The following is a 24,661-nucleotide window of genomic DNA, read 5'->3' as shown; positions in this document are numbered from 1 at the left end:
CTTGTGATCCCCGGTTGCCGTGTTTTCATATGAGACCTTGGGCCACATCTTCCTCTGAAGCCTGGTGTTCGCACCTGCTTTCCTAATCCTGTAACTTTTTCCTTTCTTTCTGGAAGCTTGAGGGACACAAATCTGAGACGGGTGAGGTGGCAGAGGCTTCCCTCAGGACACTGAGGGAATGTCTCTTGATTTTTTTTGAGCCCTGGAAAGGGGTGGAGAACGTCATTCAACCTTTTCTAAGGACACAGACTTGAGGAAGCACCAAGCCTCAGAGGGTATGGTATTCTATGGGGCAGTCCTTGAGATGGACTGCCTCTGAACACAATGCCGTGTAAACCAAGTAACTAACTGCAGGTCAGAGATGATTTGCGGGGTTAAAAATCTTGTCCTATTCTCTATATTTAAACCTTCTAAATTTTTTGTTATTTTTGTCCTTGCTTCTTAATTTTTTGGTCCCAAAATGTTAATATTTGAACTAGTAAAGAGGAAAAATGTTTTTTTGTAACTTTCCAAGCTAATTTTATGGAAGTAGACTGGCTTCTAGAACCCTGAAATCAGTTGGTTGGTTTGGGGATTAAACCAACTCTGAGGATTAAATGACAACTATAGGTCAGCAAAGTGGACTTCTTGCCCCAGAAATTCCAAAGGTCAAGAAACAGCAAAATCCAGTAAAGAGTAGATTTCAGAGCTGGCCGATGGTGGCACACACCTTTAATCCCAGTACTCAGGAGGCAGAGTCAGACACATCTCTGTGAGTTCGAGGCCAGCCTTGTCTACGGAGAGTGTTCCAGGACAGGCTTCAATGCTATACAGAGAAACCCTGTCCCAAAATAAATAAATAAATAATGAACAAAAAAAGCAAAATAAAGAAGATAAAGGAATAGATTTTAGATAGGTTAGAAAGTAGATAGGTGTGTAAGTGGGAGTCTTCATAAGCAGAGAGAAAAATGGGGGGGAAAAGAAGAAGAAAAGAAAAAGAATAAGGCATAGGATCCAGCGTGGTAATACACTTTTAATCCTAGCACTCAGGAGGTCAGGGTTGGGGGAAGAAGCAGATATATTTCTGTGAGTTCCAAGCCATCCAAGCCTACACAGTGAGACTCTGTCTCATAAAACAAAACAAACAGCCAAGCGGTGGTGGTGCACACCTTTAATCCCAGCATCAAGGGAGGCCAGCCTGGTCTACAGAGTGAGTTCCAGGGCAGCCAGGGCTACAACAGAGGAACCTTGTCTCAAAAACCAAAACCAAAACCAACGTAAAACAAAAAAGAAGAAAGAAGAGAAAATGAAAAAGAATAAGGCATAGGAGACTGGGTATATATAGTGCAGTGGCATGTGCCTATAACCAAAACACTTGTGGGGAATGAGATGGGAGGACCCCTAAAACCCAGGGGTTTGGGCTAGCCAGAATGGACAACACAGGGAAACTTAATCTCAAACAGAATGTGGCAGAGTGAGGGATACACAGACCTAGTGACAGATGGTAAGATAGAGACTGCTAGCTGAGACGCCTGAGGACCAGGCAGAGTGGGGCTGGCAGGGTTGTGCCAGAAAAGTATTCAGCAGAGGAAGTCAATGTAGGACGGAGCTTGCTGTGGTCTAGGGTAGAGCCAGTTCCCTTCAGCCTTCTCTGAAGAAAAGCAGACATCTTTTGTAGGGTGACATTTCATTCTAAAGCCTGACTGAGTATGGAATTTGGGAGAAGTTGCTGCATAAAGAGGTCCTGGATGCCAGGGTAGAAACCGTTGCCTAACTGAGCTTTCTGATTTTTCTGGTAGCCCTGAAATACTGGGACCCTGGTCTTCTCTGTAGGCTCAAAGGATCCTCTCTTCCAGTCTGAATATGGATATGACCTCCCCAGCCAAACTCAGGGTCTTGACTATGATGAATTTGGAAGTAGAAGGGCAAATTCCAAGAATCTGAATGCCTTACTTTTGCTTTTTGAGTCAAGGTCTTTTTGTGTAACCCTGGCTGTCCTGGAACTCCCTATGTAGACCAGGCCGGCTTCATACTCACAGAGATCCTCCTGCCTCTGCCTCCCTAGTGCTAGGATTAAAGGTGTGTGCCACCACACTTAAGAATGTCGGTCCTATGACTTCCAGGTTTCTCTGTCCCTGAGGCTGTAGATGGAGGACTGGGGAGTCCGGCCCTACTCTCTCTAGGTCACCCTGGGGACGGTTTCTGACCTGACTTGCCTTTCAGGGGTTCCTTGTGTGTCATTTGCTCCTCAGACTGGCGCTTCTTTTTGCTCTCTTTGAACTTACATATGTGAGCAGCTGGTTTGGATCACAGGGCTTGCAAGACAATAAACTTTTCAGAGCAGGAAAAGAAAGACGGTTTTCTGTCTTAGTAGGGTGCTTAGCACATAACTGGTATGCCCTACTTTATAAGCAGACGACTTTTCAGATGTCTTCTGATGTGTGTCCATCTTGACTTCAGGATCTATGCTGTTTCCTTGTGAAGAAAATCCTTCTCTGCTAACCAAACATAGTATCCGGAGGAAGGAGACCTGGATTCTGGTCCTCCTTACCTCCTGTACTGTGACCTTGAGCAAAGGAGACTCCTTTTGCGTCTGTTTCTTCACCAATTATGTAAAATAAAAAAGTTAAGGTAGATGGTCTCTGAGTCCCTTTCAGCTTTAGAAGGCTCATACTTGTGAGAAAAGCTCTGAATGATAGATTGTTAGATGAAGAACATGGAATTGTGTGCCAGCCAAGTATCCAAACCCAGTCTCTAATTCCAGTGAAAGCTTTTTCCTTTCAAGCCTCCAAGGGGCTAGATTTCTGGGTCTCTAAAATCCTCTGTCCAGAGTAAAGGACCCCTGGTTAGGCGTAGGGGAACGTGCACCGGCAAGGTGGTTCAGCAGTGAAGGCTCTCACTTGCTGCCAAACCTGATGACTTGGGTTTAATCCCTGGGACCTTCACGATCGAAGGAGAGGACTGAGTACTGCAAGTTGTCCCCTGGCCTCCATGTGCACGACATGGCACCTCCTACACAAAGTAACGTAGCTTTTAGAAGTTTAGGGAGACTGTTCTTTTAGTACTTCTGAGAGCTACCTGGAAAGCACCATCCACCTCAGTAGACCGAATGCCTAATAAGACTAACACCGTTTCTGTAGTGGCCTTTTGTCTCTGCCATGTAGATATTCTGGAGAGTTGCTACTCTGCTTGCCTGGTGTGGCTATGGACAGTAGAGGATACTGGTTACCTGGAGTAGCTGCGTTGTGGTGGCACTGAATGGCTGTGTGTGTCTTAATGTTGTACTGTGAAGTTGGGTGTTCTGTATGCAGCTTTGTGTGGCTACTAATGTGCTCCCGGCCCTGCAGGCTCACAGTGCACAGGGCTGTTCAGCACCACAGTGCTGGGCGGCTCCTCCAGCGCTCCGAATCTTCAGGACTACGCCCGCAGCCATGGCAAAAAACTCCCGCCTGCCAGTCTAAAGCACCGAGATGGTATGTGGGTGGGTTTTGGGGGGCAACTCTCTTTCTGTCTCTCTTTAAAAAAAAAAAACTTGTCTCCCAGCAAGCATACAGCTTCAGAACTACCCATGCTTAAGTTGGCACTGGCATTGGCCTTGTACTAAGCTTCCTCATGGATAATAGATGGGAGAAGGAGCCGGGACCCCTTCCACTCCTCCATTCGCATTCCCTCTCACCATACAGATACTACTGATTTATGCTTATCCCTTCATAAGCTCCCACACACAGCCTGGCTGCATCAATTTGTACTCTTTCCTGGATTCTGGCCTGTAGGATGAGGACCGAGAGGATGATCCATGGTCAGGAGGAATGCAGTGGGGTCTTGCTGAAGTTCCAGGGAGTCAGGGCTAGGCATGTGAGGTTGCTCAGCGAAGGTGAAAAGATGATGTGGAAAGATACTGGGGGAAGGGAAGGATGTTTCTATACAGATTTCATTTCCAAGTGGCTAGGAAGAGAGCGTGGTGGTGAAATCAGGGTTGTTTTGTGGGACCATGCTGTGGTGGAGGTGACATCAGCTCCTGGAGAGTACAGCAGAGGAAATAAGTGGAGTGTTGTAGTCAGGGTCCCAGGGTTGGGGATGGGACCAAATTTCACAGCGAGGTAAAGCACCAGGTGCACAGTGGGCAGGTTCCAAAGCCGAGGGTGGGCACAGGGGTGGGTATAATCCCCGTGATGTCTTTTCTCCCCAGAGCTCTTGTTTGTCCCGGCCGTAAAACGATTTTCTGTGTCGTTTGCAAAGCATCCGACTAACGGTACGTTTGCTGCTGACTCAGCCTCATTCCTCCCTCATGTCACCTCCAGACACTTAACCCCGAGTTCTGACGCTGACTTGGCCTCTCCTTCCACTATATTGACACCTTGCTTTCTCTGAATGAGCCCCTCACTAAGTGTCCCTGTTGGGGACATTTCCCTCGTGACAGCTGTAGCCGTGGCTGTAGCCTGGATAGGCTGACCTGTCCCTGTGGCAACTCAGGGTCTGATTTCCATAGTCACCGTCATCACCATCCCATAACCTTTGTGAGCATCACCACCGAAACATCAGTCACGACGCTCCCTTTCCTATCACATAGCTGCCAAGCCGTGTACAGACATACTGAGGTTGTCCTTAGCTGAGAATAGCATCACCTAGATAGGGCTCCCTCTCTCCCTGCTGTCTCCGTTTATGTAATTTTGATCTCCTTGATGGGGTGGAGGCAGCGTGTGTTCTTCTTTTGGACCAATGCTACAGTTACTTATTAGGGCTTTGGTTTGGACACATGACTTCCCATCTGCATATCCCTGTCTCCTGCCATTGTGTGCACTTTGTGTGGCTCTTGTGTTCCTGACATCTGCTTTGTGTTTTACTAACCTAGTGCCTGAGCCTAGAAAACTGGAGCCCAGGTTGCTTTGGGATAAAAGAAAAAAAAATAGGAATGGGAGATATTAGGTAAGAAGAAAGGACTGTACCTTGTGGTTTCTTTCTTTTTCCCTTTTTCCCCTTTGGCTGAGTGGTCAGTGCTGGAAATTGAACCCTGGTATCTGTGTGTACTAGCCATATGCTCTGCCCCAGAGCTAGGCCCCAGCCTCTACACCTTGAGTCTTTATTTTCCATGAGGCCAGGTATATCTATAGAAACACTGTCTCAGAGAAGGTGGAAATAAAGGGATGAGATAGGAATCCTTGGAGAACTTAGGAATTAGCAATATTTTAAGAATATAGAAGAGCTAAGTATGTGTAAATTGTGCCCTGAAAGGTTGTGGTCTCTTTGTGGGGTGTGGCAAGGAAACCTAAGACCTACTCTCAGCTGTTTCTTTGTGTTGTATCTTGTCCCCCGAGTAAATCCAGTTTTGTTAGATACAGTTTCCTTGTATTCAAGAGCTGAGATTGTCAGAGGAAGGTAAAATTACCCTGATTTCCTGCCCCTGTCCCACCAGCTGCCCCACCAATAGTAGGTGTTAGATTTTGGCCTGACCATGTCATGTATATCTTCTAGACACTACTGAAGTTTCTCTCTGGGTTGACCACCCTGTATTCCTTCAGTTCATTTTCACCACCAGTCTCTTTTCATTGCCTGTGGCCAAAATCCCCGTCCATAGTGACATGTCCGTGCTAACTCATAGAGTCTCGCATACCACAGTTGTCACGGAGAAGAACTTGATGCCCAAAAGCCCGAGACTTGGACTTAGTTGAAAATATAGTACCAGGAGCCTGGGCCTCTGAGATAAGAGCTCAATATAAAATTAAAATAAATATGCTTTTCTAAAGCTTAAAATAGGCTGCCAAAGCCAGAAAGGGAGACCTTCCACTACTAGGGTGCTGAGAGCTGGGTCTCTGGAGAGGTGATGAATGCATTAGTGTTGCCATCGTGAGACTAGCATCATTACTTGTTGTACAAGTTCAGTCTCTCTACCCCTTTCTTCTCCTTCCTCTCTTACCACCTCCCAGTTTCTTGGGTGCCATAAAAGAAAAGAAAAAACCTGAGTTCATAAAACAAATCCTCAAGCCTATATCTCTAGTTCTCTGAAGGCTTGGTTAGCAGACTCAGCGGCTGAAGAAGAAGCAAGAATTAATTTTGCCATAAGGAGGAAAGGAAGAAAGACCTGGACAGTTCAGGTATAGTGCAGAAGAACAACCTAAGGTCTCCGACACCTTGCACACTTCCCTAGAGTTCTTCTAGCCTCCTTATCTCTCTTGTGTTTGAGCTAGGAAGTTAATATGCTTGCAAAGCCAGGACCTGGGATCTGCCTGTTGTATTGAGAAATTTGAACTGTTGTGTTTGACAAAGAAGATCATCTTGATAGAATTTAGCCCTGAAGACAACACGAGAGCTCTACACATGGCCAACGTCTTGCTTTACTGACTCAGCAATTACAGAGCAGTTGTTCTGTCTACTGTTGCCTATGGCAGATTCTTTATAACCATGTGCCAGCCCCACTGCCCAGTGTCACCATCTCCTTGTATGATGTGTGGCTTTGACACAGCAGTTAAAAAAACCAACAAACAAAGCCCCCAAAAACTGGACCTGGCTTTAGAAAAGAGACAAGGCAATGCTGTCTCCATATTCTGATGGGAGAGCAGTCCTAGTGCATCCCTGCTTCTCTTCCTGAGGAGCTTTTATAGCCCGTGGTTACAGCAAGCACACGGGTATGGTACATCATTAAACTGTTGGCTGAGCTCACCAAAGCAAGTTCATCCAGTGGGAAAGAGACAGTGGTTCATACTCATCCAAAGTGTCAGAGCACCCAGTGGCTTTGTCAGGCTCTCTATATTACATCACCCCACACAGCGGTGTGACCATTAGTACAGTCAGGCCTCACTGTACTAGTCCAGGAAGAACTAAAAACCAAGCTCTTTGGAAGCTGTGGTCTCATGGCACCAGCAGGTGAAACAGGTCTGATCCGGGAGTTCTGAGCCGTCATCTTTACCCACTTTGATCCTCCTGCCTTTCCTGGATCAAGCCCTTATTCATCCTCACGTCAGCCTTCATCTCCATATATTTCCTCTTGTACCCCTCATCACATGGCTTTCCATGCCTTCAGCCGTTCTGCTGCTGAACCCCAGGCATCCATAGAATGTGCCAAGTGACTGAAACAATGAGGGTTTCCGAATTAGCGTTCCTCCACACACCAGCTGCACAGAGAGTGGTTAGACCATCATCCATGGAGAGACAGCGTAAGATTATCTAACTTCTGGTCCCAGTGACGGGCACATCACCACTACCCATATTCGGAGACTAAAGTGTTTATTTGTACAAGAGGAAGGTAAAGGGCAGTTAGTCATATTTTTACTATAAAGAGCAAACTCTGGTTCTACCTGCACTGTTTCAAAGGAGTCCTTCTCCTGGTTTCCTGCCAGCGTTTTGTGCCAGCCACCTGGCACCAGTCCTGTCTGTGGCTACCTTAGAATCTGCATAACAGCGGGCCTTAGCCTTCTGGAATGCTTCAGTTTTGAAGTTATCTTGACATCTAATATTTTGACTTTCTTCTCTAAGTGACATTGAATCTCTTCATCTCTGTCCCAATGTCATAAATCCGTTTGTCTGAGAAGTAGGCCCTAGGGTTTGTCTAAGCCAGATCACAGACGCCGAGCTCTAGTCAAGGCTGCAGAGTTAGCAGCTCACTAGTATCCAGAATGCCCTACTGCTCAAGGGAGAAGGGGAGGCCTGGGCTCTCATTAATGGCTTCTTTGAGTCTCACTGTGTAGTGTCATTACTCTTGTTCCACGTAAGGGATGGCCAGTCTCTCTGCCCATCTCTCCTTCTTCCTTAGCTTACCCCCAGGAACGCTGTGCCAGTCAGCGCCCCCTCATTGTCTCTCCTTCTTTTCTTTATCTTTGTGCTTCCTATCGTGGTCCCTCTGTCCCCTACAGAGCTGCTGGATGACCAGCACCCTGTGGTCCGGTTGCTGCGCACTTTTTCCTCTGACTGCCCAAGGGGCTGGCCAGTTTCCCTGGATGCCACGCTGGCGCACCACCTGCACCAGTGCTCCTACCACCTGCGCCTCTTCCGGAACTGGCTGCGCTCAGGCCAGGATGACCCCGAGTGCCTCTACGGTACCCCTGCCGCAGGCTGGCTGCTGCCACTCCCCTGGCTGGGACTCATTGCTTTGCTTACTGCACTTCCGGCTGGAGAGCCTATCTAGTCCCTGAGGTTATGTGACTTGCATTAGTTGCTTGATTGGGATTGGGGCCAGGCTGCCTGGTAGCTGTAGCGTTGGCTGCTCTTCCCCCTTCTGGTCTCCTTTCTTACTTCCTCTAACGTTACCCCTTCTGTTCAGCGTAGGCATAATCTCTTGCAGTGGAATCTGGTGGTTTTTGTTTGTTTTTAATGTTTTCTTATTGCTCTAATCTTCTACTACTATCCTCTTCAAATTCAAATGTTTTTCTAACCACTCTGATGAGCTAGAGACTCCTCTGCCCTCCTGCCACTAGATTGCAAGAGGAAGCCAAGGCACAGGGTCATCAACTAAATATCAAGACAAACAAAGTTGGAGGTTAGAAGATGGTCAGGTATGGTCAGTTTGAGCTGGTGAAGAGGAGGCTCAGTCTTTTGTAGATGGTTCTCCCTCCCTGTTCTTAGTTCCTTTCAGGAGAAGCAGCATTGGAACAAGTGGGGACCAAGAGTGTTTAGGACATGTTCTTGATTCTTCAGCGGGAGCATTTTCCCCGTTAATAGTCCTAGGAGTAGGGTTATTCACCGATGTTTACCTTTGGCCCTACCAAGATTATAGACCTGTATTACATGGTATTTTTCTCAGGGGTGGGGCTTGTCTCATTTTCCTGGTGGAATAGAGAAAACCTAGCAAGCCCAGGATGTTACTGCTAGAGCACAAGGAAAAAGCTTTGATGTGATGGAAATGACCAAGAAAGAACTTCCATTCCCCACCCTGTTCATGCATGTGGTTTCCCTCAGCTGAGCTTCATGTACTGCATGCTCTCCAGTTTGCATCCCAGTATTCTAGCCCTTCTACCCACATCCTAAATTTGCATGAACCCCTCCTCCAATTCCATGCCCTCTCCTTAATCTGTTTTTTTTCTTCATGATACCTGAAATCTGCTGTTCCTTCCGAGCTCCATGACCCGCTGCCTCATGTTAGACATGCGATTTCAACCCCTTGCCCCTTGGTCCCCATTTTATTTCCCCCAGAAAGTGCAAGAGCAGCGTTAGTGCTCTCATTAGTCCATGGACGCTGTGTGCTCTTCATAGGTGAAGGTGATTTGATCACTTGGAGGCTTAGCAGGTAGACATTTTAGGGAAAATTGGAGATGAGATAAATAGACTTCCTGAAGGGCTCTAAAGAGTTCCTTCTCCTGGGAATCTTGGATGCCCCATACTCCAAAAGCCACAGACTCTCCTGATGGCTCTCAGGGACTCTCCACCCTTCCTTGGCCACTTGGAGTATATCTGCTGAGAATAACACTGGCTTTGTTCATCTCTTCTCCAACAGGATTTGAAGGGTGCTCCATGGTCCCTACCATCTACCCCCTGGAAACACTACACAATGCCCTTTCCCTGCGCCAAGTGAGTGAGTTCTTGACTAAAGTCTGCCAGCACCACACTGATGCCCATGCACAGGCATCTGCAGGTATGGGAAGTACTGTTTGAGTCTCTAGCTTTACCACACCTATAGTCTGTAGAATAGGAGAAAATACTGAATTTAAAATGGAGGGAGAATGGTTGAGCAGTTAAGAGGACTAGAGAGCTCTTTTTGCAGTAACCACATCAAGTGGTTCACAGTCACAGTAACTCCCGCTCCAGGGAATCTGACATGCACTCTGGTCTCCATGGGCACTGAAACACATCTGCACATAAATAAAGACAAAGTAAAACCAATTTAAAAGTTAGGAAGTTGGGGATTTAAACCAGTGATAGAGCACTTGCCTAGCAAACCCGAAGCCCCGTGATCTTGCCTCAGCACCAGAAACGAGAAAGAGTTGGAAAGACATGCCAATGAGTAAAGTACTTGTGTAGTAAGTATAAGGTCCTGTGTTTGATCCCCAGAACAACCCATATTTTAAAACACTGAGCCAACCTGGTGGTGCACTCCTTTAATCCCAGCACACAGGAGGCAGAGGCAGGCAGATCTCTGAGTTCGAGGCCAGCCTGATCTACAGAGCAAGTTTCAGGACAGCTAGAGCTACACAGAAAAACCCTGTCTCAAAAAGCCAACTGCTAGGCTGGAGAGATGGCTCAGTGGTTAAGAGTAGCGGCTGCTCTTCCGGAGGTCCTAAGTTCAATTCCCAGTAATGATATGGTGGCTCACAACCAACCATGGTGAGATCTGGTGCCCTCTTCTGGCATGCAGGCAGACATACAGGCAGAATACTGTATATATAATAAATAAATAAATAAATAAATAAATAAATAAATAAATAAATAAATATCAACTGCTTTTACAGAGGAGCAAAGTCAATGCCAACATCCATGTGTAAGCCGGGCGGTGGTGGCGCAAGCCTTTAATCCCAGCACTCGGGAGGCAGAGGCAGGCGGATCTCTGTGAGTTCGAGACCAGCCTGGTCTACAAGAGCTAGTTCCAGGACAGGCTCCAAAACTACAGAGAAACCCTGTCTCGAAAAACAACAACAACAAAAAAATCCATGTGTAATGACTCACAACTACCTGTAACTCCAGCTGCTTGGAATCTAACACCCTCTTTTTCCTCTGTGAGCACCAGTACTCCTGCATATGACCAGTCCGCAGTCACACACACACACACACACACACAGACAATTTAAAAATAAAATGAGGGCCTGGAGAAATGGCTTAGTGGTTAAGACAGTTGCTGTTCTTGCATAAGACCCAGGTTCCCAGCACCCACATCAGACATCTCACAGCTTCCTTTAATCCAGCTCCATGGGCTCCCCTGTGGCCTCCCCAAGCTATCTCATGCACGTGGTGGACTTAAGAGATAAGCAGGTACACATTTCTCTGTGTAGATCTGTCTGTCCTGAAACTCATTCTGTAGACCAGGCTTGCCTCAAACTCAGAGATCCTCTGCCTTTGCCTCCCGTGTGCTGAGATTAAAGGTGTGTGCCACTACTTCCTGGTGACATATTTTTTTTAATATTTATTTATTTATTATGTATACAATATTCTGTCTGTATGCCTAAAGGCCAGAAGAGGGCGCCAGACCTCTTTACAGATGGTTGTGAGCCACCATGTGGTTGCTGGGAATTGAACTCAGGACCTTTGGAAGAGCAGGCAATGCTCTTAACCACTGAGCCATCTCTCCAGCCCCCTGGTGACATATTTTTAATGGAAAAAATAATAATAAATCTTTTTTGTTTGTTTTGGTTTTTTGAGACAGAGTTTCTTTGTAGCTTTGGAACCTGTCCTGGAACTCATTCTGTAGACCAGGCTGGCCTCAAACTCACAGAGATCTGCCTGCTTCTGCCTCCCAAGTACTGGGATTAAAAGTGTGCACAACCACTGCCTGCAAAAAAAAAATAATAATAAATCTTAAGAATATGCCGGGTGCTGGTGTCATACTTACAGACCCAGCATAAGGTAGGCAGATACACACGTATCCTAGAGGCTCTGAGCTAGCCAACCAGCCTACTTAGCTGGTTCCAAGCCTGTGAAGGAAACTGTCTCAAAGCAAAAACAGCGGAGGTGCTGATAGTGCCTACAGAAGGACACTCAAGGTTGTCTTCTGACTTCAATACGCGCGCACACATACACATGCATTCACACCTACATAAAGACATGTATGTATACACATTCACACTCACACACATGGATTGTTAGGGAGCCAAGGGACATTGACTCAAGTTGAAGAACACAGGGCTCTCAGCCGTAGGGGTTGCATGGCCACTTGGCTTTTAGAACTTCAGCTATTGGGGCTGGAGAGATGGCTTGAGGGGAGGAGGGTTTAAGAGCACTGGCTCCTCTTATAGAGGACTTGGGTTCAATTCCCAGGATCTACATGGCAGCTTATAAATGCCTGTAACTACAGTTCCAGGGAATCCAACATTCTGACACAGACATGAATGCAGACAAAACACCAATGCACATAAAATAATATTAAATAAAATCTTTAAAAAAAAAAACTTCAGCTAGCAAAATGGGCAGAATTTTCATCGTCTGTTTTCTTGTGTAAGCTGTGGCATTATCTTGCCATAGATTGCTTTCTGTTTCCATAAACACCATGGCTATAGGAACTGGTGGAGAAAGGGTTTATTTCATCTTACATCATGAAAGGGGTCAGGGTGGGACCTCAAGGCTGGAACCCGGAGGCAGGAACGGAAGCAGAGACCATGGATTATTGGTTTGTTCTCTGGGTTCACATTTATTTATTTAGATTTATCTATATTATGATTATTTGCCTGCATGTTAAACCTTTGGAACTGGAGTCACAGATGGTTGTGAGTATGGATGCGGAGAACAGAACCCAAGTCCTCTGCAAGAGCACTAAGTGTGTTTTAACACTGAGTCTCTTTCCTTCCCTTAGATATCCTTCTTACCCCTCCTAGGGCTACCTGCCTGGAGGTGATACTGCCCATGTGAGCTGGGCCCTCCCACATCAATCATTAATCAAGAAAATGCCCCATAGCTGGGCGATGGTGGCGCACGCCTTTAATCCCAGCACTCGGGAGGTAGAGGCAGGCGGATCTCTGTGAGTTGGAGACCAGCCTGGTCTACAAGAGCTAGTTCCAGGACAGGCTCCAAAGCCACAGAGAAACCCTGTCTCGAAAAACCAAAAAAAAGAAAAAGAAAAGAAAATGCCCCACAGTCTTCCTTCAGGCCAATCTAATGGAAACATTTTCTCAGTTGAGGGTCCCTCTTCCCAAATGGCCCAGCTCTGTCATATCAACAAAAACAACCAAGCAGCCCCACAGACACTCATGAGGCCTTTCTTCTTAATAAGGCAGTTAACTTGCAGTGTACTGAAGCTCAAGATCCAGTTGGGCTCATGGCTGCCATGAGGTTCTGTTTGAGTCTATAAGTTTGCCATTGAAAATAGTCTGCATTTTAAGAAAGACCCTGTGATCCTGGAGAGAGAGAGCTTTGAGAGCACTTACCATCTGGTAACTCTTTTTATTTTTATCTTATGAGTTAGGGGAAGGTACGTGTGTGCCACGGCAGGCATGTCAAGGTCAAAGGATAACCTGCAGGAGTTGATTCTTTCATTTGATCTCGTAGAGATCAAACCCTGATTGTCAGGTTTGGCAGCAAGTGCATCTACCCACTGAACCTTCTCGCCCACCCCCGCTTGATACTTCTTGAAATATAAAAGCCAAATTCATCATTTCCCAGCTCTTCACTGAAAACAGAAAATCTGCTTATAAAGCTTAGTGTTGGAGTTGAATCATCCTTCTTTCCCCCCTTCCTTTTTAAAGTGTGTGTCTGCCATCCAGCAGCATTTCTAGAGAGAACAGTATGCAGACGGCATCCAGCAGCCTTTGTAGAGAGAACAGTATGCAGACAGCACCAAGTTTTCCCCTTTGTTTACATCTGGAGGCAGAAGAGCTCCTGCAGCTACATGGTGAGCTGCATGAGGGGAGAGTTGCAGCCACTGCAGAGGAAGAATGTGTTTCATATAACTTTTTAATGGAGAACAGGTCAAGAGTATGATTTTTAAACTCATCTGGGCTTCATTTTAAATGCTTAAAAAAAGCAACAAACCAAAAAACAAAACAATGGAAACAAAAAACAAACTCAGCAACCGATTTCCTTGATTTGCTAGCGTCAGGGAGAAAGCCTGAGCCCACCCGGATGTCAAGGCTCCATGATAGCAGGCTGGGGCTGGCCAGAGATGGACCACAGCCTGGGTCTCGGCCCTAAGATGTCACTCTCCCTAGTTTGTGTCAGCCGCAGATTGATGTTGATGGGAGATGTTTTTCTGAAGAGGCAGAACTGCTTAGCTGTTATTCTTCCATGAAACTTAAGTGTAGGAAAGTAAATAAAAGAATACTTTGTGAGAAAAAGAAAAACCATGGTTGGGTAACCACAAAGACGTAGAAATGACTTTTAGCAACATACAGCTGGGGCTGGCAAGATGGCTTAGCAGGTTCTTGCTGTCAGGCCTGATGATGTGAGTTTGATCTCGGGACCTACTTGGTATGAGAGAACCAGCTCCCCTACGTTGTTCCTGACCTTCACCCACATGCTCTGGATTGTGTATGCATACATGTGCACACACACACTAATACCTCAGCAGCTAAAAACTCTGGCTGCTCTTTCAGAGGACCTGGGTTTGAGTGACCAGCACCCACATGGCCACTCACAACCATCTGTAACTCCAGTTCCGGGGGTCTGAAGTCCTTTAAAAGTCTCTTTGGACACTAGGCATGTGCCTGGTGCACAGAATACATGTGGGCAAAATGCCAGTACACATACAATAAATTTAAAAATTTAATTTGATATCAGCCTCTGACCTCCACACGAGTGCACATACACAAATATACATTCATACTTACTGTGTACACACACATACAAAATCCTGAGAAAAAAAAAGAATATCACTTCTTCCCAAGGTGATTTATAAGTTTAATATGATCCAATAAAATCATAAATCAATTCTATAGTTTTTATTGAAAAATTAGGAAGAAACTAAGTTGTAAAGGAAAAACAAAACAAAGCCGGAGACTAGAGATGTAGTCCCTTGGTACAGTGCTTTCCTGGCAGGCATGAAGTCCTAGGTTTGATCTCTAGGGCTGCATAAAACTTAGCATGGTGATTGCCCTAGTTAGGGTTACCATTGCTGGGATGAAGCACCACGACCAGGTAAACTGGGGGGAAAGGGTCTATTTTGGCTTGAAGTCAGGGCAGGAACTCAAAATGAAACTGGAGGCAGGAGCTGATGCACAGGCCATGGAGAGGTGCTGCTTACTGGTTCGTTCCTCATTTGTTCAGCCTCCTTTTTTATAGAACCCAGTACCATGAGGCCAGGGGAGGCTCCACCCACAATGGACTGGTCACTCCCCCAATCACTAATTAAGAAAATGCCCTACAGGCTTGCCTGCAACCCAGTCTTATGGAGGCATTTTTCTCAACTGGAGTTCCCATGCCTCAGATGACTTTAGCCTATGTCAAGTTGACATAAAACTAGCCAGCACAGTGATACACTCTTGTAATCTTAGTTCTTGGGCAATTGAAACAGGAGGATTACTACAAGTTCAGAGCCAGCTTGGACTACACAGTTCAGGGCCACACAGGACCACAGAATGAGTGAAACACTACCACAGATGAACAAACAAAAAGAATGTAGTATTGGTACATGAATTAGTAGGCTAAAGAAACAAAATTGAGGGGCCGGAGAGATGACTCAGAAGAGCTGCCCTTCCAAAGGTCCTGAGTTCAATTCCCAGTAACAACATGGTGGCTCATAACCATCTATAATGGGATCTGGTGCCCTCTTACAGCCTGGAGGAATACATGCAGGCAGAACATTGTATGTGTAATAAATAATTAAGCCTTTGAAAAAAAGAAACAAAACTGAAAATCTATAAATTAATGAAATTGACATTTCAAAATACTGAGTAAAAGATAATATCTTTTAATAAATAAAATAGGTCAAAGTGACAGAAAATTAGAATCAATTCCAGACTTCACATCTGCCAGGATAAACTCCATATGGATGAAATACTTAAGCTCCCCCCACAAAAAAAAATTTATTTATTTATTTAGTTTTTCAAGACAGGGTTTCTCTGTGTAACAGCCCTGGCTGTTCTGGAACTCGCTTTGTAGACCAGGCTGGCTTCAAACTCACAGAGATCTGCCTGCCTCTGCCTCCCAAGTGCTGAGATTAAAGTTGTGTACCACCACCCCAAGCTTATTTTCTTTCTTTCTTTCTTTCTTTCTTTCTTTCTTTCTTTCTTTCTTTCTTTCAATTTTCTAAGTGCAAAAATTAAAGGTTGTTCCACAGAAACATCTGTAGGTTTATCTACACACACACACACACGCCCACACACACACATGCACAGCAAAAACTGTTGGAATAATTTTTTTCAGTACTCCATAAAATAGTCAAAGGCTCATGGGCAGCAGGGAAGGGCTGCATTAAGTTAGAGGTAACCTGGAGACTGGGCTATAGCTAAATTATAAAGCACACGTTTAACATGTGGGTTCCTAACAGCACACACACAGAACTAATTGTTAATTAAAAAATTAAATGATAACCTAGAATGGATGAAAAGGGCTACAGCTCTTTCGTTGTTTTTGCTCACCCTCCACCCCGTAGTTTGGTTGTAGTTTGTTTCTTGTTGTTTTAATTATGTGTGGGTTGGGGTGTTCTACGTGTCAGATCCCCTGAAGTTGGCGCTGCAGCTGGTTGTGAGCCACCTGATGTCGGTACTAAGAATAGACCTTGGGTCTTCTGGGAGAGCAGCGAGAGCTCTTAGTTGCCAGGCCATCTCTTCAGCCCCTGGCGGTAATGTTAAAGAAGACAGCCCATGCGTGCTGTCCATGTGGGACCATTGTTTCTGATTCCAAAGAGACACAGAAAGCAGATCTTAGTCTCAAAGGAAAAGACAAAGAGGGGAATAAAACATACTTAGAAAAGTAATAGACAAAACCTTTTCAAATTTAGTAAAAGACTTGTATTTTTATTTCCAAATAGTCCAGCCAGTTCCTACAGGTTATGTGCAAAGTGACCCACACTGAGGCAATAATATTCAGACTGTCAGAAGACAGAGACACAGAAAATGTTTGTTTTAAGATAGGCACTCTGTGGTCCTAGCTGTCCTGGAATTCACAGAGATCTTCCTGTCTCTGTCTCCTATAAAGACATGTGTCATGGGGCTGGAGAGATGGCTCAGTGGTTAAGAGCATTGCCTGCTCTTCCAAAGGTCCTGAGTTCAATTCCCAGCAACCACATGGTGGCTCACAGCCATCTGTAATGAGATCTGGTGCCCTCTTCTGGCATGCAAGCATACATGGAAGGAATGTTAGTTATATACATAATAAATAAATAAATCTTTTAAAAAAAAAAGACATGTGCCACCACACCTAGCAGAAGACAGAACATTTTGGAAGCAGCAAGAAAGAATCAAGTTATATTTATCTATTTGGGGCATGAGGCACAATGACATGCATGCAGAAGACAGAGGACAGCTTGCAGGAGTCAGTTCTTTCCCTTCACCATGTGGTTCCTGGGGATCCAACTCAGGTCATCAGGCCTGGCAGCAGGCACCTGAACCCTCGGAGTTATCATCTGCTTTGTAGAAAATACATTTGATACCATATTTTCTTTCATGTAGAATAGAAAACTGTGTATGTGTTTGTGACATGAATGCAGAGAGGTGTTTTTTTTGTTGTTGTTGGAAAGTAGGAGGTTGAGGTTGAGGAACGGGATAGAAGTAATGGGGTGCGGATAAATGTGAGCAAAGTTTGATAATGCACATGAAAATGTCACAATTAAGCCCATTATTCTGTATACAAACAAATGAATAGTTGTACATTTGAAAGAATCATAATGTAAAGTTTAAAAATGACACTGGTTTGGGTCAAGATTTCTAGGGTATGTCTCTTCTCAGCCAGAGGGAGGTGAAGTGACCCCGACTCAGGTGAGAGCCCTTGATGCCTGGATGCTTTGCCCTGTGCCTTTCTTTATGCGTCTCTCCCCTCCACCTATACAGCCCTCTTTGACTCTTTGCACAACCCGGCCTCAGATAGCCCGTTTTCCCCACCCCGGACTCTTCACTCGCCACCACTGCAACTCCGGCATCGCTCTGAAAAGCCACCTTGGTGTAAGTAAACCTTTCTAGTTGCCTAATCTAAGACCCAGAGGGATGGAGGAATGGGTAGATAAGAGACCTCTCCCATTAGAGTTAGGAAGGTGAGGGTTGGAAGCCTAGGAATGGGGTGAAGAGGTGTCTCAGTGGTTGTAGCAGTCAGGAGCATGTGATGCTTCCAAAGGACCCAGCACTCACATCAGGTGACTCACAACTGCCTGTAACTTCAGCCCCGAGGGAACCTGACACCTCTGGCTTTTGCAGACACCTGTACATTCACGTGCGCATACACACACACACACACACACACACACACACACACACGCACGCACGCACGCACACACGCACACACACACAATTAAAAATACCAAAACTAGATCTTTAAAAAAAGACCATGAATGGCTGGGACTTGTTACTGTGGTTCACTGAGGAGGCAGAGGTAGGATTATGAGTTTTAGGCCAGCTTGAGCTATATATTAAGCTCAAGACTAGCCTGGGCTGCATAGCAAGAAAAAAAAAAGAAGCTGGGCAATAGTGGCAATTGCCATTAATCCCAGCACTTGGGAGTCAGAGGCAGGTGGATCTCTGTGAGTTCAAGGTTAGCCTGGTCTACAGATCGAGTTCCAGGATAGCCAAAGCTACACAGTGAAATGCTGTCTCTAAAAAAACAAAACAATACAAATATAGGAAAGACCATTCTGGGAAGCAGTTGCCTGTGCTATTTCCCTGTTCACCTCTGTCCTCCAGCCCCACTGAACAGTGAGCCAAAGGACCTTTTACACTAAAGGGTAGAGACTCTCCACCTGACTACTCTGGTCTCCCCACAGCATTCCTTACTGATACTGACTAGGAGACAACTTAAATATACAGAAATAGATAGAAAAGCTAAAAGCCAGAAACACGAGTCTCATGCAGACTTGGCGCATGCTCTAAGTCCAGTACATGGAGGCAGAGACTGAAGATCTGAGGCCAGAAAAGGGCTACATGGAGCAAGATTGTCCCAAAGCACAAACCAAAAAACAAGCAGAAGAAACCAACAAGAGCCTGCTGCTCCAGTGACCCTCCTGGGTCCTGCTCTCACACGTCCCCTGATGGGAGGGAGGGTCTTCTCCTCTGTCTTTGCTGTCTTTAGCCTGTCACTGTTTGTTCTTGGGGACAATATGAGCAGTGGACTCGAGGGAGACACCAGAGGGAGACAGGCCCCAGGGAGGAACAGACTCTTTCCCTATCACCCTGCCTGCAGGAGTGACCAAGCCCACACCAGCCCTTCATGGACAGAGTGGAGTGGAGTTTTGCATGTCTGCACTGCAGCCAACAGTTACGGAACTGCTGCCTTCTGTTCTGGCATCTTGTGTGAGGAAAAACCTTTGTGCCCTGATGCCAAGAATATGTCCTCAGATTTAAACTCACTTTACCCTCACTGAGCCTCTTCTCTATCCACTAGTGGTCAGACCACAGGCTGGACATTAAGGCTTCCTCTGAAACTGAGGAAAGCGTGGCTTGCTTCTCTTCTTTTCCTTCTTGTCTCCATCTAGTAGCAGACCTTCACTGGTAAACATTGCCCCTGAGGTGTCTTTAAAACCTTGTTGGGCCCAAACCATGTCCTTCCTCCTGTCCACCCTCCCCCATTCCCCCAGTTTCCAGACTCAGTCATTGTTGATTCTATGTGATTTAGTATATAGTTGAAATTCCATTGATAAATATGACACTTACAAAAGAGAAGCTTTTCTTGCTTGAGGTCACACCTTCCTGTAAATGAATTGAAGACTTTAAGGTTCTCATTATTTTTACTAGTTCTCATTTTTCTAGATTTTGTTTTGAAACACTCTGTAGACCAGGCTGGCCTCAAACTCAGAGGTCTGCCTGCCTCTGTCTCCAGAGTGCTGGGATTAGAGGCATGCACCAACACTTCCTAGCTTTTCTAGATTAAAAAAAAATGTGTATGAGTATTTTGCTTACATGTATGCCTGGGAAGGTCAGCAGAGGGCATCGAATCCCCAGGAAATGGAGTTACGAACAGTTGTGAGCAAACACATGGGTGCTAGGAATTGAACTTAGGTCTTCTGGAAGAATAACCACTGAGCCATCTTTCCAGCCTGTTATTTTATTATTATTATTTTTAAAGACAGGATCTTACTATATACCTCTGTCTGGCCTGGAACTCAGCATGTTGGCCAGGCTGGCCTTGGTCTTGCAGCTTGGTCTTCCTGCCTCAGCTCCCAGGAGAGAGGGACAGGCATGCGTCTCAGCGTCTGGCAGGACCTTCCCTGTCTTTATCAGTGCATGTGCATCCACTTCATTTGGGGTTCTCAAGAGGACTGAGGAAATGAGCTTTGATGTTTTCTTTGTGTAAAAGATGAAATCTTACAGCATTGTATGTCTGAAGACCTAGACAGTCTTTGTTTGTTCGTTTTTTGGGTTTTCAAGATAGGGTTTCTCTGTGTAATAGTTCTGCCTGTTCTGGAACTGTAAACCAGGCTGGCCTTGAACTCAGATCTCAGCCTGCCGACGCCTCCCTAGCGCTAGGATTAAAGGTGTGTACCACCACACCTGACCTAGAAGGTTTTTTTTTTTAATTTATTTTTGGGTTTTATTTTTTTCCTTTTTTTAATGAAGAATTTTTTTTTTTTTTTATTTTTCGAGACAGGGTTTCTCCATAGCTTTTTTTGGTTCCTGTCCTGGAACTAGCTCTGTAGACCAGGCTGGTCTTGAACTCACAGAGATCCGCCTGCCTCTGCCTCCCGAGTGCTGGGATTAAAGGCATGCGCCACCACCGCCCGGCTAATGAAGAATTTTTTAATACAATCTTTTCTCATTTTACATAGCTATCCCCGTTCCCACTCCTTCTGCTCCTGTCACCCTACCCTACCCCCACCTTTCATCGACTCCTCAGCAAGGGTCAGGCTTCCCATGGGGAGTCAGCAGAGTCTCCTCTTTGCTTTGAGGCAAGACCAAGGCCCTCCCCCTATATCTAGGCTGGACAAGGTATCCCTCCAAAGAGAATGCACCCAGTGTGGTGGTTTCTCAAAAAAATGGGAATCAATTTACCTCAAGACCCAGCAGTACCACTCTTGGGCATATACCCAAAGAATGCACACTCATACCACAAAGATTTGTGCTCTACTGTGTTCATAGCAGCATTGTTTATAACAGCCAGAACCTGGAAACAACCTAGGTGCCCCTCAACTGAAGAATGAATAAGGAAAATGTGATACATTTACCCAAAGGAGAGCTACTCAGTGGTAAAAAAACAATGACATCATGAAATTTTCATGCAAATGGATGGATCTAAAAAAAACATCCTGAGTGAGGTAACCCAGACCCAGAAAGACAAACATGGTGTGAACTCATTCATAAGTGGATATTAGACATAAAGCAAAGAATAAGCAGCCTATAGTCCACGATCCCAGAGAAGCTGGGGAACAAGACCTAGAGGGTCTTAACCTTGGGCCCATGGATGGTTTCTGTGAATGCCATGGATCATACGGAAAGATCAACGTGAACAGTGGTATATATACCTTTTCCCTGGAAGATAATCCATGATTTCTACAAGAGCCTTAATGATGTCTGACGGCCCTACCCAAAAAGGAAAGAAAAAAAAAAGACAAGAATTGTCATTTGAGAACTCTGTTGTTGTCTTCCGAGTCTTCCATCTTTAGGCCAGCAACAACAACAACACCAAATCAGAGTTTTTCCTCACATACGGTGCCAGAACAGAAGGCAGCAGTTCCGTAACTGTTGGCCGCAGTGCCGACATGCAAAGCTCCACTCCACTCTGTCCATGAAGGGCTGGTGTGGGCTCAGTCACTCCTGCAGGCAGGGTGATAGGGGAAGGGTCTGTTCCTCCCTGGGGCCTGTCTCCCACTGGTGTCTCCCTCTGGTGTCTCCCTCTGGTGTCTCCCTCGAGTCCACTGCTCATATTGTCCCCAAGAACAGTGACAGGCTAAAGACAGCAAAGACAGAGGAGAAGGCCCTCCCTCCCATCAGGGGACGTGTGAGAGCAGGACCCAGGAGCAGCAGGCTCTCGCTGCTCTCTTTCCTGGCATCCTCATTTATAGGTTGCCTTTGTTGTTTTCTAGCTTTACCAGAATTTGCCAGGTAGACCAGGCTGACCTTGAACTACAATCGCAGGTGTGAGCTTCTCGCTCCTGCTTTAGAAAGTTTTTCTAAGCCGGGTGGTGTCGCACACCTTTAATCCCAGCACAGAGGCAGAGGCAGGGAAGCAGAGGCAGGCGGATCTCTGGGAGTTCGAGGCCAGCCTGGTCTACAAGAGCTAGTTCCAGGATAGGCACCAAAGCTACAGAGAAACCCTGTCTCGAAAAACCAAAAAAAAAAAAAAAAAGAAAGAAAGTTTTTCTACATTCTCTTGCTTACTTATTTATTTCTTGGGATAGCTCTTGTTCCAGAAATACATTGGTTGCTTTAAAGAATGCTTCTTCTTTTGATCTTAACTGAAAGGCCAAGGAATGTATTCCTTTTTTTTTTTTTTTTGATAGCTGTTCTCCTGTAGCCCAGGCTGCCCTTTGATTTGTATAGCTGAGGATGACCTTGAACTTCTGACCCTCCTACCTACCAGGTGCTGAGATTATAGGTGGGCCACCACCATTCCTGAGTTGTGCAGTGTTGCACACTGAACCCAGGGCACTACTGCTGAGCCACACCCATAGTTCACTCAACTGGGAGTCTTTCAACAGAATAATATTGTCCTCATCTTCTCCCCTTCTTCCTACCCATGTCTGTACACTAACCCTATAGAATAGAAACTAAGGAGGTGGAACCTGATAATCAGTATTTACGTATTTCCTACACTTCTGATATTGGGGACCATTGGGACAAAATGTTCACATACATCCAAAGTATGAAGGAGGAACCATAGACATATGGAGTTGGGAAGCAGGCCTTATTCTCCTGACTCATAGAGGAGCCTTAGCGTTATTCCTGTAGTCTCCATGAAGCTCGTGTGGCAGTTCCTGCGCAGAGCTAGCTCGTGTCTGCACATTTAGGAAGAATTCAGACCCCCTTCTCCAAAACATGAGCAGCAAAGCAGATGTGTTCTAGTATTTAATGTGCTCGCGTCAGCAGAGCCTCCTCTTCCAGCTCGTTTGACTTGACCTCTTAACTTTGCTTTATAGACAGCAGTGGTCCTTCCAGCACCGTGTCCAGTGCTGGCCCTTCCTCTCCTACTGCAGCGGATGGAAACTCACATTTTGGCTTCAGTGATCAGTCCTCTGTAAATACACATATGACTGAAGAAAGCCAAGGCCTTGGGCTGCTCCAGGAGCCTCCTGGAGACAGAACACAAGAATTCCCTGTAGAAAGACCCCAAGAGCTTGTGGAGCCCGATCAGCCTCCTCAGGAGTCACCTGTGGAAACCAGCCCTCTAGGAGGCCAGGATGTTGCTGAGGTCAGCCAGGTATGCCAGGAGGTCCCAGATGCCACCCAGACACGCTCTAACATCCTTGAAGAAGTCCCTGACATCAGCCAGCTGTTGCTGAAGAACCATGACCCTGCCACCAGCACATGTCAGCCATGGCAGGCCAGCCAACTGTCTCACCAGGCTTATGAGGAAGTCGGCCAGCTTTGTCAAGACAACCCTGAGGAGAGTAACCAGCTGTGCCAGGAGGTCCCTGTGGAGCTGGGCAGGATGGCCCATGGAGGCCCTGTAAGCATTGGTAGCATGGTCCAGGAAACAGTTATGGAAATTGGCAGGCCAACCCAAGAGATCCCTGAAGAGATCGGCCCGCCATGCCAGGAATTCTCTGTGGAGGTTGGCATACTGGCTCAGGAAGTCCCGGCCATCATCAAGTTGTCTCAAGACATTCCTGAGGCTGACAGACCATCCCAAGAGCTCACTGAGGAGGCTGGTCTGCAGGCTCAGGAGGTCTCTGAGGAGACTGATCAGGACTCCAGGGAGGATCTCCCCCAAGGCCAGGGTCCATCTAGTGATGTAAACACTGAAAGTCAGTCTCGGGCCCATGACCAGCACTCATCCCTTCCTCCAGCAATGTGTAATTAGTGGCTTTCCCACTGGTGTCGTCCTCCACCAGCCATCTGAGCCAGTAGCCTTTCTGTTGGCTGACACACCAGCCAGAGCAAGGCCTGGGCTCACATCAGGGATGTCTGAGGAAGCAGGTCTTCTGGCATAAAACCTATGCCTAATGGGAGCTAATCTATGTTCAGAGCAGCTATTAGCTCTTCACTAGCTGTGGGGTAGGAAATTGTAGATTGTTCAAGGAAATGCCACTTAACTGTTGATACTGTTGAGGGGACAGCAAATGTACAATGGAAGGCAAAAGGCTTTCTATTTGTTGAAGGAAATATTCACAACTTCTTAAGGTACCCTCAGACCATATGTGCATTCAAGGAAGCTCTTATCTTCACTGTCACAGGCAGGCCCAGGGCAGCTGCCCGAAATGTCTGCTGAATAGAGTTGCCTTCTCGCAAACATCTGTCATGGCCACTCATGGCTTAGAATGGGCTCATGGGTGTTTCTGTATAATTGCCAAGTGCTCCCTCTGCCCTAGTCGTGCTCCTCTGGACAGTGACTCTAGAGAAAAGTAGATATTAGAATGCCATGCGACTTCAGGGTGACTACCTGCTCTGGGAGATTTGGATCAATCTATGAAGCTAGGCCTCCTTTTGTTATGAGGCTGTTGGGTTTAGAAGATGCTATAGTAGAGAGAATAAGTTCTATTTTAAGCAATTAGCAGAGATCAATGATGTACAGACATGAGCAAAGATTTAATATATATATATATATAAACATATATATTTCTGTAGTTTGCCAGGAACAGACTGGCCAAAGATCAAACACTCCAGGGTCCCCAAGACGTTTGTCCTTATATCATGTGTCTTAGGACCATATATGATTATGAAGCTTTTCCCAAAGATTTAGGGGTGGGAGTGGGCGTGGATAATGCAGTCATTGGAGTCAGGGGCCGGGACATAACAAGTGCTCAATAAATACGAGATAATGAGAACACGGGTGGTGACGCCTTTGTGAACTCGATAATCAATAGGTAAGCCAGTTG

General features: G+C 46.0%; 2 protein-coding genes across 23 annotated transcripts in view; one reads left to right on the top strand and one right to left on the bottom strand.

The window, feature by feature from the left end:
- The window catches only part of Ppip5k1 (diphosphoinositol pentakisphosphate kinase 1), a 47,987-nt gene extending 23,377 nt beyond the window's left edge, over positions 1 to 24,610 (top strand). For 6 of the 22 annotated variants that reach the window (XM_075961932.1, XM_075961927.1, XM_075961928.1 and 3 more), the window contains exons 28-33: positions 3,327 to 3,452; positions 4,169 to 4,231; positions 7,827 to 8,009; positions 9,404 to 9,541; positions 17,535 to 17,645; positions 22,763 to 23,796. In XM_075961932.1, coding sequence (XP_075818047.1) covers positions 3,327 to 3,452; positions 4,169 to 4,231; positions 7,827 to 8,009; positions 9,404 to 9,541; positions 17,535 to 17,645; positions 22,763 to 23,646 — 1,505 coding nt within the window. In that variant the 3' untranslated portion in view covers positions 23,647 to 23,796. Of the gene's footprint in view, positions 1 to 3,326; positions 3,453 to 4,168; positions 4,232 to 7,826; positions 8,107 to 9,403; positions 9,542 to 17,534; positions 17,646 to 22,762 lie in introns of those variants that run through there. The other 16 variants (XM_075961943.1, XM_075961940.1, XM_075961941.1 and 13 more) reach the window with 9 other exon arrangements.
- Serf2 (small EDRK-rich factor 2) overlaps positions 1 to 24,661 on the bottom strand; it is a 233,729-nt gene that overhangs the window by 123,315 nt on the left and 85,753 nt on the right. The gene's annotated exons all lie outside the window — the stretch shown is intronic.

Source organism: Microtus pennsylvanicus, chromosome 2 (assembly GCF_037038515.1).
Source record: "Microtus pennsylvanicus isolate mMicPen1 chromosome 2, mMicPen1.hap1, whole genome shotgun sequence".
NCBI classification, from domain to species: domain Eukaryota; kingdom Metazoa; phylum Chordata; class Mammalia; order Rodentia; family Cricetidae; genus Microtus; species Microtus pennsylvanicus.
The sequence above is the reverse complement of the archived record's forward strand: the minus strand, read 5'-3'. Positions and strand labels throughout refer to the sequence as shown.